General features: G+C 39.2%; 1 protein-coding gene across 2 annotated transcripts in view; it reads right to left on the reverse strand.

Moving 5' to 3' along the window:
* myo7aa (myosin VIIAa) overlaps window positions 1–9655 on the reverse strand; it is a 52617-nt gene extending 42962 nt beyond the window's left edge. Inside the window, exon 1 of one of the 2 annotated variants that reach the window (XM_085430868.1) lies at window positions 9557–9655. In XM_085430868.1, the coding sequence (XP_085286994.1) occupies window positions 9557–9655 (99 nt within the window). Of the gene's footprint in view, window positions 1–729; window positions 835–9556 lie in introns of those variants that run through there. The other variant, XM_085430867.1, reaches the window with a different exon arrangement.
* Between the last annotated feature and the right edge of the window lie 8122 nt (window positions 9656–17777).

Raw genomic sequence — 17777 nt, forward strand, 5'->3', positions numbered from 1 at the left:
CTGATGGCTTGAGGACCTTCTGCGGTCCCTGTCTCCTGGAATCTCCTCCATGCACTTGAGACTGTGCTGAGTGACGCAGCTAACCTACTGGGAGCGGCAATAATGATGTGCCATCCAGGAGGAGCTGGAATACCTGTGCTACCTCTGTAGGGTTCGGGGGGGGGGGGGGGGGTGTCCACCTGTAAAGTTGTTCCTGTTTTGGGGGGTGTGTCATTGTTGTCTTTCAGCATTAACAGTCCCCTTAACTGACCAGCTCAATGCTCACGAAGTTTAACTGAAGCTTACTCTGACTGACAATTATTCCCTTAGTGTGTTGAGCAGTGTACAACACTATGAGGTCTTTAAGATACTATTGATGGGGGCTTAAAATGCAGCTCTTTGTACATGAGCAGGGGATTCTAAATTAAATTCTGGATTGAACAGGGAGAGAATGAAGAGAAGCTAAAATGGGAAGCATGAGTAAAAGAAGTATACACACATAAACAGCCATGTTAAAAACGTAAACACACATGATCTCTTCAGATGACCCATGAGTCAAAAGTGACCCAGAACAGAAAACCATGCATAATTATTTTAACACACAGTTCTGCAGTATTACATCAGCATTCTTCTCGTGTATAAGAAAAAAGGCACACGTAAATAACAAAGCAGGGAGCAACACAAATGCTACAGATAAAAGCCATGTAATTATGACTCATGAGACTTAAGACACAAGCAGTGTCAGCATACCGGCAGCAGAGTGCTGTGTTTCATCACAGTGTTGACGTTGCGTATCAGCGCCCATTTGGCCTGATCCTTCTCATAAAGCTCCACATAATCCCGACGCTTGAACATCTTCACGTGCACAGTGAAAACTTACTTACAAGCACGCTCACAGTTATATCCAGAGGTAACGGTCTAGAGGCGATACCCACACGTATGAGAGGAAATGTTTCGAAACTGTTCAGATGTTCATTGAATTTTAGTTTCTTGCAAAATTCTCCAAAATCTTCAATGTTTAACAAACGAAATTCCTCCCAGATCACAGGCACACATCACCTCTGTTTGTCTTCACCGGGTTTATCTAAAAAAAAAAAAAGTTGGGGTCGTGGGGAAAAATAATTCCAAGAAAAACAGGTCGAGTATCAGTCCTCTTACAGTCAAACAGCTCTGCCCAGACCAGGGTCCTGTTTTCTGACCTTGCTGGATGTAAAAACTTCAATAAAGAAATCAATTTGAAAATGTGCAGTAAGTTTCCACTGTAATATTTTGGGACCAACAATCCTCCTGCTCTCTCGCTCTCTCCCAGACTCTCTACATCACATTTTGTTAACCCATCCCCTGCTGCCCATGGCAACCAGGTGTCACTTCCTCCTCAGGTGTGTCCTATGGTGTTGGATTTCTGCCTAGATAAGCCCACTGCAGGCTCCTACTGTCATAAATACGCTGTAGTCACCACAGGATGCATCACATAAGTAAAATAATGGCCTTTCACTTTCAGCTTAAATTTGAGAGGAGGGTAGAATTTGGTCATTTCAGATGCTGTCATGGTCCTGAGTCGGTGACCCAGTGTTTTTGAATTATTAATAGTCTTTGCTTTCATTATTATTTAGAATTTCTAGTCTCTTGGTTTCTGTGCCTCCTGTGTTTCATGTTTAGTTACTCTTGTTTCCGTGTTTGTTCCGTCTGTTCCCCTAACCAGTCATACTCCATGTCTGTGTGTCTAGCCTTGGCTGTGTCCCAATTCAGGGGCTGCATCCTTCGGAGGACCCAGCCTTCGGCGTCTATGTGGGGCTTGTCCTTCGAAGACCGAGAAGGCTGGAAGTGTGAGGCTGAGATTTGTATCACCAGCTGTCTCGGTGGAGTTAAACTCAGCTGTCTGCTCCTTGCTCACTAAAATATATCAGGACGTGAGTAAATTCTCGACCATCTCACACTTCTGTTTAATCAGTTTTCTGTTTGACGTTTATTCAGATGTGTGAAAACTATAACTTTAATCTCAGCCAAACCGATTTACTCAGGAACAAATGAAACACTGAAAAAAGCCAAACTAGCATTTTTAAGTTATCTAAGTGATTTATATATCATGTTTAACCTGAGTAGCGAAGGACTGCGCAGGTCTGAAAACAATGTGCTGGGAGTCCAGTGTTCTCGCCGGCTCGAGTGAGCCTTGACCACCCAGTCAGCTATCGAGCTGGTGGGTAACATGTAATATGTGATGTCTTGATAAATCAAGCAGATATTTGAAGTTTACAAACCTACTTTCTTGAAAATATCTTAAAAGTTTATTTTGTGACCCAGAAAGAGTAATATTTCAAACTCTTTAGTCGTGCTCCTCCGCCATTGCTGCATTTTAAAAGTATTTTTATATTATTATAAAAATATTATAAATAATGATTTAAATAAAAAAGTATTGAAAATAGTAATAAGAGTAATATTAAAACTAAGTATTTGCCGCCATTGTTGGAAACTGGAATTTGCTGGACCACGCTATGAATTCTGGGATAGGTTGGGCCACGGAGGATACACCCAACCCCCCCTGAAATTCGGCGAAATGAAGAATGGGTCGGCCGCATTTGGAGCAGCCTCCTAATTGGGACAGCCTTTGTCGCCCGGCTGTGACATAATAGGCCAAACCAAAACGGATTAAAAGTTTGCACATAAATAAATGACGAGTGAAACTTGCCCAACCACAAAGAAACTCGTTGAAAAGAGATCTGATGAGATCTCTTTGAGATTTGTCTATAATGTTAAAGGTAAAAAGTAGCTTTTGAGTTGTAGGAAAAAATGTCTCTTTGCATCTAAATTTGGTGAAAATGAAATGACTTACTGTTCCAGACTTACTCCAGAGAACAACGTCTTTGCAAATAAATAAATGTCAGATTAGAGCCAGACCTTTCTCAATGTGAGGCAACGCTGCTGACTGCTTCATCACTGCACTGCATCAGTATGTGGGATCAAAATGTTTTTACTGTCCAGAGGCTTGTACAAATAAAATATCTGAACGGACTGGCATAAACTTTGATATGAATAATAATCTGTCTTAAATGACCCACTGACCCAGACTTTTTTAGTTTTGAGTGGATGGGTGGAAAATTTAATTAGCTTCAACTCTAAAACATCCTGTCAGCCATTATTATTGTTTTTGACGGTTTTCATATTGGTTTGTTTATCTTCTTCCTCTCCAACTACAGAAGAATGCCAGCCGTGTTCAGCATGAGACGTGAGCTCTGACTCAGGGGTGAGTGTGTCACCATGAATAGCTGTTTGAGTGTGCGTTACATATAAGTCACTTTAATTAAGTAACTACTCCGTCTAGCCAACTGAGCCACCTGAACATTACACCACCAAGCATCTGTCACACACACACACACACACACACACACACACACACACACACACACACACACACACACACACACACACACACACACACACAGAGAGAGACCACATGCTGAATTATTTATCACAGAGGATCTGTTTGGTGTCTGTCTGTCTCTTAGTTTATATTTCTTGTTGTGTGCCGCTCTCTTTCTCTTTCTCTCTCTTTCCCTTCATTTTCTTTTCCATGTTTCCTTTACTGCTGTTATTTCTGACAAACAGCTGTATGTTACAGTGCTGAACACTTGCTGTAGGTTTGGATGGTAACTGATGAGCTTATGGAAACAGCACTGAGATCAGAGAGATGAGTTTGTTACTTGAACAGAAATCTAATTACACGACTACAAACAAAGTTTAGTAAATATTATTTCTCATATGCATAGACTAACATAAACATTTTTTCTTTAAGCAAATATTTTTTTTTTAAATTCCTAAATAGAGCGATTTTAAAGACATTTTGCAGCCAATTTCAGCATTTGCATTGCATTTCTATTTCTCCATGAATCTGAATATTTCCTGCATCTCTGTAACACAGTATAATGAAGTTATCTGATGCATCTATTCCAATGTCTCATCATGGTGATTCTGAAAGTGTTGGGAGACTCATTTTCTTTGTGACTGTTAAATGACTGTTAATGTTAATGTTAATGTGAAGCTATGAAAATGTTTTTAAAGAACTATAAGATGAGACAGATTTCTTCCTTGAGTTTGTCCTTTTAGCTCCGCTTCTTCAGTTCACCTAACAAGCATTTATTTGGGCTAATGGAAGAAACTGGAGTACCCACAGGAAACCTATGCAGGCACATGGACATGTACAGAACTCCACAGAGAAAGACCCCACCCAGGCAGTGACTCCTTACTGCAGTGGGTTATACATCTGCCTAACAAGTGAAACACAAATAACTTGGCAGCTGCTCAAAAAACTCCCAAAATCAAATATGTGGATCTACCTGCTGATAATCTGAGCTTCCCATTTAAGTACCAAAACCAACAATTCCTCAAACCAGGCTCACACTGGCCTGTTGCCCAGTGTGAGCTGGGACAGGCTCAAATAGGCCCTGTAACCATGTTTCAGGGCAGTATTCCCCCCACGGCAACCCCCAGTCTCACATTAACAGCTTTATATAGAAGTCATTCAGAGATCAATGAAGCCCCCAGGTCAACTAACCAGACAGCAAATGGGGACATGACCCACTGAACAGCACCGGGAAGCTCGTGTGACCAACCAGGATATAAAACTCTTTGAGCCACACACTTCATTCTGCACAGTGTTAATACTATAGTAATCTCAGACATACAGTTTTCAAGTTTTCACACTGACACCCCACTCAAAGCTTCTGTTTACAAGAAGCAACCAGTCAGAACAAAACTGTCTTAAAGGGAGAAGGAGGGAAGCTTGTTTCAGACAGAATAAACTGAGAGCCTTAAAAATGCATAGAAATTATTATTTTGAACTGTGAATCATGCAAAGCTACTTTAGAAGAGTCAAAAAATAAAAACTCAGAGCAGAAAATTAGCAAAATAACTTGATTTAAGGTGCTTTAAGGAGGTCTGCAGGTTTAGAAGAAACCATTATATTTATAGAGAGCATCTTTTCTGTGCTTTTTCAGTTGAGGGGAAGTTAGAATCAGGCAGTCTCATATGGAAAAGTTATATATAAATCTTATAAAGTTTGTATCTGTCTTGTGTGAAACTTGTATGAAAGCATACAAGAGTGAAAACAGATATAACATTCTTTGAAAAATTATTGAAATGAAACTTGTATGTTTTGAATACTTACTAAAGAAATATATGAAAGTGGCCACTTTCATGAGTAAATCATATAAGCCTTATATGATTCACTATATGAAGTAAGCCACATCTGATGCAAGTCTTTATAAGTTTTTTCTATTTCTTTTCCATATGTGGTTGTCTGGCCATCATAAGAAATAACATTAATTCAAGCAAAACATGTAAATTATTAGTACTTGTCTTCAAAGATGATTTAAAGACTCAAACTGTTGTCAAACTTGAGCTTCTACACAAACATGAAAAATATCTTTTGCCAAATGGGCCTCGTCTGCAGACACAGCAGCGCATTATGTCCTGCCAGTTCTGTACTTTTTCCAGTTTACATGAGACTGTAGAGTAAACTACAACTTCACTGATACAGAACACAGACTCATGAAAAGCACATACGCCCTGCCGTCTCATTCTTTGGACAAACGTGACTGAGACGAGCCACACTGATGTAATGTCCATGCTGCCTGCAGTGGATGGGTGTGTGTCATCACCTCTTTCATCAGGTAAATAATTCAGGCCTGACATGAGCCAGGTACTCACTTGCAGCTGCTATGGTGTCTCCTGTGTGGAAAGGTAACAAAATGCAGATAGAGGCCTCTGGATGTCAACTATGAACCACGGTGTCCCCACGTACTACCCGTATGAAAACAGTTATTCCTGTTTCAAATGATAAACTATGAATGTACGTCATTCTGCTCCCCGTTCTTTTAATGGGGTTTAAATTTTGTAAGTGACTTTGTAACAATGCTTTTGGTAAGTAACCCACATTTAGTCTTTTCCTTGAATAAAAATGCAAACAATAAAGAAAACCCTGCCCGAGGATGCTGACTCCTGTCACACTTTATCCTCTAAACCACAAGATGTCATTTTATCCCGTCATTTATTGACTGACATGATGCATAACATGGGGTTCCTCTCACAATAGAATTTTCCTTGACTTTTAGGGCAGCAAGCATTAAGAAGCTTTGATATCTGTTATTTGAAAATGTGTCTGATCAACAAATTAATGTCACAAAATCTCTTGTCAATGAGATTCTTAGTCTAAAGGCTCCGGCCAAGTCACAGCTGTAACTGTTATGCGTCTTGTTACTTTCGAAGGTTCACTTCAAGTTACACAAACTGTTTCCAGAGTGTGTGAGTATCATCTCACCACTGCAGACTGCACAGCGTCCGTCTGAACCTCTTCTTCAGGTGAGTCTGCCCTCTGCTGGAGTTTTTGAACATTTTAGTACCAGTTAGTCTGAAACTGTAGCTGCAGGTTACGTTACTCAAATTGTCAACGCTGTCACCAGATCTCAGTCCAGTAGAGCACCTTTTGGGATGTGGTGGAATGGGAGACTCACATCGTGGACGTGCAGCTGACAAACATACAGCAACTGTGCGATGCTGTCATGTCAAAATAAACCAAAATCTCTGAAGAAGGTTTCCAGCTACTGGTCTATGTCATTAAAACAGTTCTAAAGGTAGGATGGAGTCAAATCAATGCTGGCAAAATGTAACTAAAGCAGCCACTGACTGTGTTTCTTTAAAACCTTATTTAACCATTAGGGGAACTTTTAGGAATTAGAATATATTTTGTGAGAATTTCCTGGTCGATATTTGCAGCATTAACCTGGCATGATGTCAACAGAAGGAGAAACCAGAGCTCCTATAAACGATAACCTACATAGTGACATGCAAACTCAAGACTGAAGGGCCCCAAACCTAGGACACTCTTAAGAGAACTTACACACGAAAACCACACACTGCCAATACAGCTAAACAAGCCTCCTCACATTTTGATTATATGGGAATAAACCAACCTAAAGAGACATTCGGATCATTGCAGAAATCCTGAATAATCCAATAATTTAAGACAAAGGCGGACGAGACAGTTATTAAGTGAATATACGAGCAACAAATGCATTTACAGCTAATTTGCATTTAGATTGGAGTGACAAATCAAAGGTCACAGGATGAGATATGATGATATGCTAATTGTGCCATAAAATCATAAACAGGCTCTTCTTTTTGCATCAATGAACAAATAAAAGCCCTCTGCAGCAAGCACACAGAGAAAATAATCTTTGAACAATAAATTCACAAGAAACATTCATGTTGAAAGAGCAATAACACAGCAAGTTTTTACACAGTGCAACTACAAAGACTGAAACTGTGTGGCAAAAGCTTATAGACTCATATTCTCCCACAGACTGTGGATTCTCCAGGTGCCACAGACAATCAGAAATGGAGGACAAGCTTGTTGTTGCCACCTGTGGGCAGCTGAATGATTAAACTTTGATTTCCTGCAGAGACAGGACAAAAAAGGGGAGCTTAGATTCTGAATTCCAGGTTTTTTATTTGTACTTGTGAAGGAAGTGCTTAATATTAATATGTGATTGGAAACTTAACAAAAAATAATTTTACAAAATTTAAATTGTTTAATGTCTTGCACCTTTGCACCTCCTACTGGCCTTGCAGTGACAGTGTAAGAGACTGTGAGTTGCCTGGGATCAACCGTTCATTGTCTACAGCTGAGAAGCTGTGGATATGGTACGTCTCAGGTTGTTTTCAGAGGGACACCACTTCTTTTGAAGAGTGCCATAAAAGCTAATATTTCTTTGGCAAATTTAAGTCATTTATCATTCGTCTTTTAACTCCATTTTTGATCTTGTCTAGATGGTTAATGCATCGTGCTCATCAGGTGGGCTCTGGCTATGCCTCTAAGCTGAACTGTTTAATGTTTCACGTACCACATATTAGCATTTTATCACATCAAGTGAGTGTTTTTACACAGCCACTCTGATCAAACTGGCGTTCTTAAGACCCAGTCTTAGAGTCCTGCTTGGAGATATACCTGCAGCTTTAGGTGTCTTGTTACCCTTTCTGTGAAAATGGTTCCCTAGAAGTTATGCAAGCTCTCTCCAGAGTCTGTAAGTATCATTTCACCACAACAGTGTCTGTCTGCAGGTTGTGGTCTGCCCTCTGCTGCTCTGCATGAAAGTTTTACTACACCTCTGTCTCACAACTCAAGCAGGCGTGTTTGGTAAAGAGCAGATATCTCTGAATTATAGTCTATCATAACTACTGGCGTCTGTTTGATGCTCCCATAAACATTTAGGAGGTTGATGGATGTTACTACTTTCACCAGAAACAGAGAACTATAACATAATTACATAACATTATTAAAACACAACATAATTATAATATAGTCTCGTATCTAATAGTTTATAATCTTTTTGGATGGATAGTATTATATGGACATAAATGGGTTTTAAAAAAATAATTCTTCAGCCCATGGCCACGCCCACTGTGTGCAGCCAACCACACACAAATAATGGATATGTGCCTGCTGATCTGACATCACAAGACAGCCATCTTCACAGACCCCAGAGTTTCCCACAGTCTATGAACTGAAGAGCATCGTTGAGAGCAATTCAAAGAGGCTCTTTGTGGCTTCACAAATCAATAGCCTGGTCTTAGGCCCCGGAGGAAGTAGTTTTCGTCTGAGGATTGATTCGTTTAAACATCTGAGAACTGAGCACCTCACTCCCCAACACCTCCCTTAAACTGTGAAGCTTCAGGATGGAGGACGTGCAGTGAGGTATGGGGAAACAAGGGGACAAAGGAGGTCATAGACAAAGAAGGTGGGATGGTGATTCCTCAGCAGGTGATGACTGATTGAACACAGAACACAGATTCTCCTTGGTGTTAATGTGATGGTGCTTCAAAGTGAAAATTTATCCTGAAATCAGCAAACATATGCTAGATAAATGGATCGTTTCACATAAGACTCTTAAGAGATACCTGAAGGTCTTGAAACACTGTCATCGAAGGTTTGGGCGTGGACGGAACAATTTATTAAGGAAATAAAAATGATTAATCGCAGATCACCATAACAGTACAGTGGACAAATAATGTTAAATGTATTTATTTAATGAAATCACGCTTCAGTTGGTGTAACATGTGCTCCAGCTGATATTTAGAAGTAGACCATTAATTAATTAGAGCTATTTAACGTAAATAAACACAGGTTGGGGTGAAAGAAGCCAAACAAAAAAGCCAAAATCCTACAAGAGCATTTTGTACTATGTAGAAAGGATAAAATAAACTATGAGAAATGTCAGAGAGATTTATTTGATATGTACATAAAGTGTAGTAGGAGTGATCTTCTATGTGTATGTTTTTAAGCAATGATGCCGTTGTCTCAGGTCATGTGCACCGACTCTCACTTGGACTACTGACCCAACTCAGGGCTTTATAGGTCACCATGTGACCTGATCACAACGTTCCCTCTTAAACTTTTAAAGAAAAGACTCAAAACCTCTTATTTTTCTAGCAGCAGGTGATAACTCAGCATAAACTAAAACACACAGCAATTTGTGTTTATAAATGACAATCATTCAAACATCCCCTAATTGGACCTGAAGTTTACCTTGATGAGGGTGGTGCATTTGTAGCTGAGGCGGCGTATGTTTGGATCCCAGCCCTCCAGCGCCCAATCAGATCCCTTCCTGTTTATTTTCATTGCCATGGTTACCACATTAACACCTGCATACTGCTCATCTACAGAAAATCCTTCATGTTTAAAAAAAAATCTTTTTCAAGCCAGATTTGACAAACGACTGCTGATCGGGACTTTTCCAAAGTAGAGTAATAAAAAAAATATGTACATAAAAATTCCTTTTTCCATGTCGTCTTCCAGATTCAACAGTTGCTTTATTCCACGGTCGAAGTAAAAATGTCCTGCTCCTGAATTATTTCCCCCAACTGTCTGTTTTTCCTCCTCACATAAGAACCTAAAAAATGTATTCCACTGACTGAGTAAATCATGCCTCCTCTCCTGTTTAGTTTGGTTACACCTTTGCAGACTGGATAAAAGTCAGAGTGTGTCTGACGAGACAAACATTCACAGAAGAGATGGGTGGCGTATTATTCAATGTATTTGCTTGTTCTGTTGGCTCGCCCCATTTGTGCCTCTGCAGCAGGGGAACGCTGTCAGGGCTCATTAGCTGATCAGAAAAGAAGACAAGTTCAGTAGCGCATTAACTAAGTATCAAAGAGGTTGATACAAAAGTAGTACACACACACACACACACACACACATACAGCATCTTGTTTGATTTGACTGGTCTCCCTGTTTACAGTGTGTGCATGCTTTTTAAAGAAAGAGTAAATAAAGTGGGAACACTGTAGCTTCAGATGTTCTTTCTTCTTTCATTATTTTGTGTCATACAGTATATGTTGTTACAGTGGTGAATGTTTGTGTTAAACATGACAAAAGCTTCACATGAGGTCAGCTTGCATGCCAGTCCCTCTGTGCCAAAAGCTCCAGCTTAAGAGTACTCCAAATGCTCTGTTTCATATGTTTTACTCTCATTTCTGTCTGATGTCACTGATTGCACGTATCCATAGTATGTTCATCGAAAGTGCACAGTTTAGCCCTACTAACCCAACCGGCTGTTCAAATCATGCAAACCTTTTGTAGTAGAGTGTAACAGTGAACGATTTGGAGCTGGAAAGGAGTATGTATGTGTGTGTGTGTGTGCGCGCGCGCGTGTGTGTGTGTGTGTGTGTGTGTGTGTGTGTGTGCGTGTGTGCATGCGTGCGTGCGTGTGTGTGTGTGTGAGAGTGTCTGTGTGTGTGTGTGTTTTCACCTGCTGTAAAATGACCATGGCCCTGGTTTTTATCCTTATGGTTGGACATCAGCAGTCACCTGTAGACTCTAATGAAGAGAGTGAGAAATAGATTCGTTTATTCAGAGTTTGCTATAAATACATGAAAAATGATAATGATTCAGATCATCTCACAGTGAACTCATCATTATGTATATCATTATGAATTATAAGGTTTTGGGTCTGATGTATAATTAGAAACAAACAGAATAGACAAACTGTATTGAAATAAATAGAGACTAATACAACCTCAACTAATTTGTCAACATGGCGGCAGGTTGTAAAGTAGTGCCCGAACATCTGAGAAACTACAATGTTATAAGCTGCCATACTGATTAATTATAGAAAGTGCAGAGGCCTTGAAAATTACTTGTTCCCATTTTCAAATACTCACTCAACAAAGTGATTAATAAAACACTTTTATTAATCATGTATCAGTAAAACAGACGTTCACTGATAGAAACCTTTATAAAGGGCTCCAAGGGGAAAATAACTACTTACAAATGGCACAAAAATGCCACATGAAACTTTGCCAAAGTTCATTAAGAGAGCCTAATGAAAACTGGCAGTGCATTCTACGGTCAGATGAACCCAGAATAAATGAATCTGGGTCAAATGAGGTCCAGAATGTCTGGCACAGATGAGCTTGGGACCATCACTGTGCAAAAACATGGGAGAGTGAGTGCTGGTATGAGTGCAAAAAAACAACAACACACAGCAGAGGCACCTGAACAGTATTCTGTTACAGTAAACAGGATAACTGGGTTTGTTCTTTTCAGGTCACTCGCATGCAAACAGTGTTTATGCATGTGTATCTGTGTGCATGGGAATTAGTGTTAATAAATTATTCAGGCTCCTCTTGATGAAGCTTCAGGCTGATCCTTTGACCTTTTGACGTATGACAGCTGCAACACCTCAACCTCATTAGACGCTTTGTTTGGGTTTCTCTTTGAACCGCAGCACAGCTTGAGTTACACCAGAGCTCTGAACAGAGCCTGGTTCAACCTTTAAGACCGCCATTATATCAAATCTAAATGTTCTCCGGTGAGTCAGGTGTGCAGTGCACTTCAGACAGGATGTTGTTTGATTTGCCTTCTTTTCATTCACTTCAAAAGTTTCCTTAATTTACGTCACAAACATTTAACATCTTTTACCAAACTACCTCTAATTGTCTAATTTTAACTTTGTAGTAATCAGTGGTTTTTCTATTATGGTGTTATTATGGTATAGAAAATGTCTTCAGTTTTATTCTTTATTTTGTTTATTTTTATAGAGCTGGGAGGAGGTTTTTGGATTGGTACGTCTACATAAGTGACTAAAATATTGTCACCTTAAACTGAAGCAACAAATTCCTGTCTGAAAACTGAACTTAAACAAACAAATTAAAAACTAATGAAAGGTACAAAACTTTAATACCTATGACCTCAAGAAAATTAAACAAATAAATAATATTGTAATATTTTCAAAAATAAGCAGGTAAAGCCATGAAATCTTTAGCACTTTTGAAAGAAAACATTACTGTAATAATTGTCCAAGTATAAAATAAATGCTTTTTGAATAAAAACTGTTATCAGATAAGTCTAGAGGAATAAACAGAAAGCAGGAATAATACAGCCAGTGTCAGCCAGACTACAGGGTGTAAATTGAAAAAGAATTTAATTCCAGCTCGATGTCTATTGTTGCATTTAACTTCTTTTGTCCTTTGTTTCTCGAGTCTCTCTCCCTCACTGACCTTTGCTAATTCTTCTGGGACTTTAAAGGTCACAAAAATGGTCTAATAATAACAACAGAGAGAATTACCATCACATACATGTCATACAAACACATGAAATGTCTCTCTCTCTCTCTCTCACACACACACACACACACACACACACACACACACACACACACACACACACACACACACACACACTATCAATATTTCAGCATCTAATTACCCCAGCAGGGGGCTGGGACAAAGGTTGTGTGCAGTCATGCCGTGTATGTCTGCACGTATCAGATTTTATACCTGTACATTAATACACAGTAGCCAAAAAAAACCTCACAGTGTAAGTGAAACATCCTCCAACGGTGAGGCAATGTTTAGACGGACAGAAACAAAATGATAAGGGAAGAAAGAAAAGCAGTGATAGGAGTGACTGTAAAAAAGAAGAAAAGGATGTAAATGGAGAAAAAACTTGGAGTAAATAAAGGGAAATGTGAAAGAAGAACGAAGGATGAAAAGCAGGAAAAAGAGTCAAACAGAGAGAGAGGAAATATTCACAGATAATTAAAAATAGGAGGACAGGTTAGGCTGTAGGAGAGGGTGAATAAAGAAACACCTCTCTCTAAACTAGCTGCAAAAGTATGCAAGCTACACAAGAGAGGCTACCTCCATGTTTAAATGATTTATCACAGCTTGTGTCCTTCTAGCAGGGCCTTCGAGAGAGGACATTTGAAACAACTACAAACGTGTTTTGAGCTGCAAACACGATGTGAGCATATCAGTATTTTATATCATATCAGTTCTGAAAGTAAATTCTGGTTTACAGCCTTTTTAGCAATACTTCCTGCCAGTGCAGGGGTTAGTTTCCACCTCACTTCCAGTAGTTACTTTATCTAGTGAATGTTTAGTGTCTGTTTTTGCTGTTAAAGAATGAGGAATGTTACAGGATAAAGTACATGCCCGCCCCTCCCTGACCCTGATTCTGCTGAAGGTTTCTTCCTGTTAAAAGGGAGTTTTTCCTTCCCACTGTCACCGAGTGCTTGCTTGCACCGAGTCACTGTTTTTCTCTCTGTTACTGTAGGTTCTTTACCTGACAATATAAAATGCTTTGAGGTGACTGCTGTTGTGTTTTGGTGCTATATAAATAACTCTGAATTGAACTGAATTTGACTTCATGCAGCTTTAATTCTTTTAAATACCAAAGAATTGCACTAAGAACTGAAACCACTAAACCCTGACTCGTCTCTCTCCTCATGACAGTGTGGAAGCTGGATTTTTGGTTTTAGAAGACTTTGACATGGCTGTGCTTTAGAGAGCGGTGCTATTGTCACCTAAACCTTATCAGCCTGAATAACCAGAGCGTGCTAACAGTCTGTGGACCTAAATCTAATTCCTGCTTGCCCTTCATGACCTACTGATAGGCCTGAGGGAGGTACTGCATACCCCCCACTGAGTCAGGCACACTGGCTAAATTAAAACCCTTTAATTGGACAGCTGTGAACTAATATGGTCCAAAAGGCAATCGGTTTTGGGTAGCTTTCCAGGACAGACCCACTTGAGAGAGACTGGACATTTTAGTTACTGTGACAAAAAACAAACAAACAAACAAACAAAAAGCTTCCATTTACATAATTTAAATGAAAGATAATAATTTAAATGAAAAACTGTAGACCACATGATCAATGCGAAGTCTCCATCCTGCATAGTTTCTGTGTTTATTAAATTAGATATATGAAAATTTAAGCATTTGTAATGCATCCCACGCAAACATGCCTTTTGCATCACATTTGGTTTAACACATTTAGCTGCTGTGTATGCATAAAAAAACAACAAAATTCATGTGACTCATGTAATTTAGGACAACCTCGATGGGTGTTTGCCGGAGCTCTGCAGGCCTCATTTCTCCTCAAGAATAGCGTTTACAAAAGTGGGTACCAGCATGACGCAGCCAGAACCACAGAAACTCTCAAGATGCATTTTGTGTAATGCAGAAAAAAACTAATCAAGTCGAGAGCATTTATAGAGCACCTTTTAAAGCAACAAATGCTGAGCGATGCCGACGGTCTAAACACATAAATGCATCTATAACACATAATAAATGAACCACTGCCAGCTAATCAAGATCAAATTTAAAACAAAGTCAAACTTGCATTTTTAAAGTATTAAAAGTAGTGGCCTGTTCCTAAGCTTAAGGGTGGCAACTGAAAAACCAAAATCCTCCTTTATTTTAAATCTGGATGCAGGAACCAGGAGCATCTGGTCAGATCTAAGCAAACTGGTTGGGACACGAAAGTAAACAAGTCCCACCAAGTTATGAAGGAGCCAATTATTAAGAATATATTCCCTATATTTTTGACAGTGTCCTGCCATTTAGTAAACCAGAGGAGCGAGCTTCAGCTCAACTTTATGTACTCATTAAGCAACTTTCTTTATTCCCCCTGATGAGATAGTGTCACCAAAGAGCCCATTTTACTAAGACAACCCCCCCCCCCCCCCACTAATTTATTTATGGATTAATAAAGTATTCTGATTCTGATGATTCTGATGAAACCAGAATAAATACCAAATATACACTGAACTCTACTTTAAATATTTCAATTGTTTCTGCATGCCTGCAGACTGTACTATATGAAAAACACATCTCTTACAGTGACAGTATCACATGTCATGTCTTCAGCTTGATTCTTTGCCTCCAGAAAGACAAAAAGAAGTCAAATAATTCAGCTGATGCTGTTGTTGCTCATATTAGCTGGTTGTGCTGAAACATTAGTGTCAACATGACCTTTAGGCAATGCCCAGTTCAGGAAATATGCATTGTAATGTGCAAATTAAAGATAAAAGTATAAAAGCTTGTGAGTACCCAGGGAGGGAGCAGGAGTAGCAAACCTGCAGCACTTTATGCTCAACATTTAAAGATACTGCAGGTTTGATACATGCAAACAGTGTGATCAGTAAGAATTGAAGGAGGAGTGTTAAAAAGGAACCAGAGATTAATCATGTGCAGCTGAACAAAGTATCAAACAAAAAAACAAGGGCCAAAAGAGAGAGACCTTTTTACTGACACCGATCCCACAAAATAACGTGTTTACATTTGAAATACGATGTCCCGAAACAAGTCACACTTCAGCCAAATATCATTCATATGCTGAATTTTCCAGTGTTTAAATTTGAGGGAAAATTGTTCTGAGAGGCAGATGTTCAAACATGTTCTATTTTTTTGGTCTATTTTCTGTATAATAAAAGTGGTTTCTGTCATGCATTTAATATTATTATTATTAAACAGCCTGATATGATACCAGTGCAAAAAGCAAATAGCATTAAAGACGCAGACTAACATCCCTGCTTATGTTTACATGATTTCTGAACAACTGCTGTTTGATGAATACTGCAATGCTGAATTTGCACTGGTATTTTGTCTGTGTGATTACTGCATCGATATAATTCAACATGTTGTAAACTTGTTAAATAGTTCTCTTAATATTTTAAGAAATAAATAAAGACATGCCACCTGGAACACCATGTGGGAACACATGGTGATCCCTTAAATCACACACACACACACACACACACACACACACACACACACACACACACACACACACACACACACACACACACACACACACACACACACACAGAGATTTAGGAGATTATGAATAAAGCCAGTATGCCTCTGTAAGCCTCACCAGTTTGCGTGATCTGAACACTTCTTGCCTCTTCTGTTTCACTCTCCGTCTCCTGTTGATCCACTGCTGGTCTCGTTTCAGACGTCCTGTGTGGTGGATGGAAGGATGAAGAAAAGGAAAAAAGACTGAAACTGTTGTTAATTCCACAGTGTGACACTTTTTTTGTCCTTTCCACACCTTTTCTCGTATATATGCTTATTTCCAGTCTAACTTTCTCAGTTTCTTCTGTTTGCTTCCAGTGTTAAACTCTCATACATGACTAATTCTCTTCTTCCTACATCTGTTTTTGCACATTCTCTCACTCTTCCTCTGTGAAGTCATATAGAGGTATAAGAATGGCTCCCTTCTCCTCCCTTCCTCCCTCCCTTTCTTGCCGGTATTAAGAGTGACACGGCAAGCTGCTCATTCACTGCCACTGATCCCTGTTTCCCTGTGTGAGAGAGACAGAGTTAGTGGGGGGTGATGTGGTTCAACATAGAGGAGGTTGTAATTAGACACAACATACACACACACACACACACACACGTCGGGCAGAGAGAGAGAAAATGTTGCAACAGTTGCATCAATGCAGACAAAAGAAAATCGTTGCATGCACTACTTTCATAAATAGGCTGCAGTAAAAGTCTATTTCTGTCCTTACGGGCACAGTCTATACTGATGTGATCTCCTAAGGGCTGATTATTGGACCCCAACATTATGCCCATTTAAAGGACCAAAAAGCAGTAAGAGTACACATTTTTACCACTCGTAGATTTTATTGTGCAGTATCAGGAGAAAGTCTATGTTCTCCTAACATAAACTGGGCTTTCTCCAGATGCACTTGTTTCCTCGTACAGTCCAGAGACATGCATGTTCGGTTAATTAGCAGTTTTCTTTGGGCTGTAGTTCCACATGTGATATTTGAGTGGCCAGCAAGACAAGAAAAGTTCTATCCATTTCCAATTTTCTGCAACAATAACAATACTTAACAGAATTAATGAGACTCATGTAACGAACTCTAAAATATCCACTTTCAGTACTACTCTCCAAAAGGCACAAAGCACAAGGGTCCAACTAAGTGCCTCACACACAGGATTCACTTTGAGCACCTTAACGATCCAGTGATAAGCTGTTAAAAGTACAATAAGAGAGAGCAGCAAAATGGTTTGATCAGTCAGAAGATCAGCCAAAAACATGTACTGAGTTTATATCAAGCTAATCTTTAAGTTTAAAAGTTTCAGGAGCAGTACAGATTACTTCTGAATAAAACGTGAGAAAGCAACTAAGATGCATGCATCTCCCCATATTTTTAGGAAATGTCATCTTGTTAATCGGTATGATGATTAAGTACATGATTAAATCTCTTCAAGCACATTTCATTTGATATTACTAGTGAAGAGAATCCTTCTTCAGGGAAAGGAAATATGTGATCTTCTCTCTTTGAGTTACAAGTTGAACAGCTGTGAGTGAGCACCTGAGAATAAGAGCACTATTAGTTACATTTAATTAAACACATACTGCTATAGCTCAACATTTTATTTGCCAGTATGTACCATTGTTTTCCAGCTCTGTTATATATTAGAATATTAGAGCTTATGAATATTTATG

This window comes from Copadichromis virginalis, linkage group LG14 (assembly GCF_057382275.1).
Source record: "Copadichromis virginalis isolate Kocher_CV1m ecotype Utaka linkage group LG14, C_Virginalis_male_GT1.1, whole genome shotgun sequence".
Taxonomy (NCBI): Eukaryota; Metazoa; Chordata; class Actinopteri; order Cichliformes; family Cichlidae; genus Copadichromis; species Copadichromis virginalis.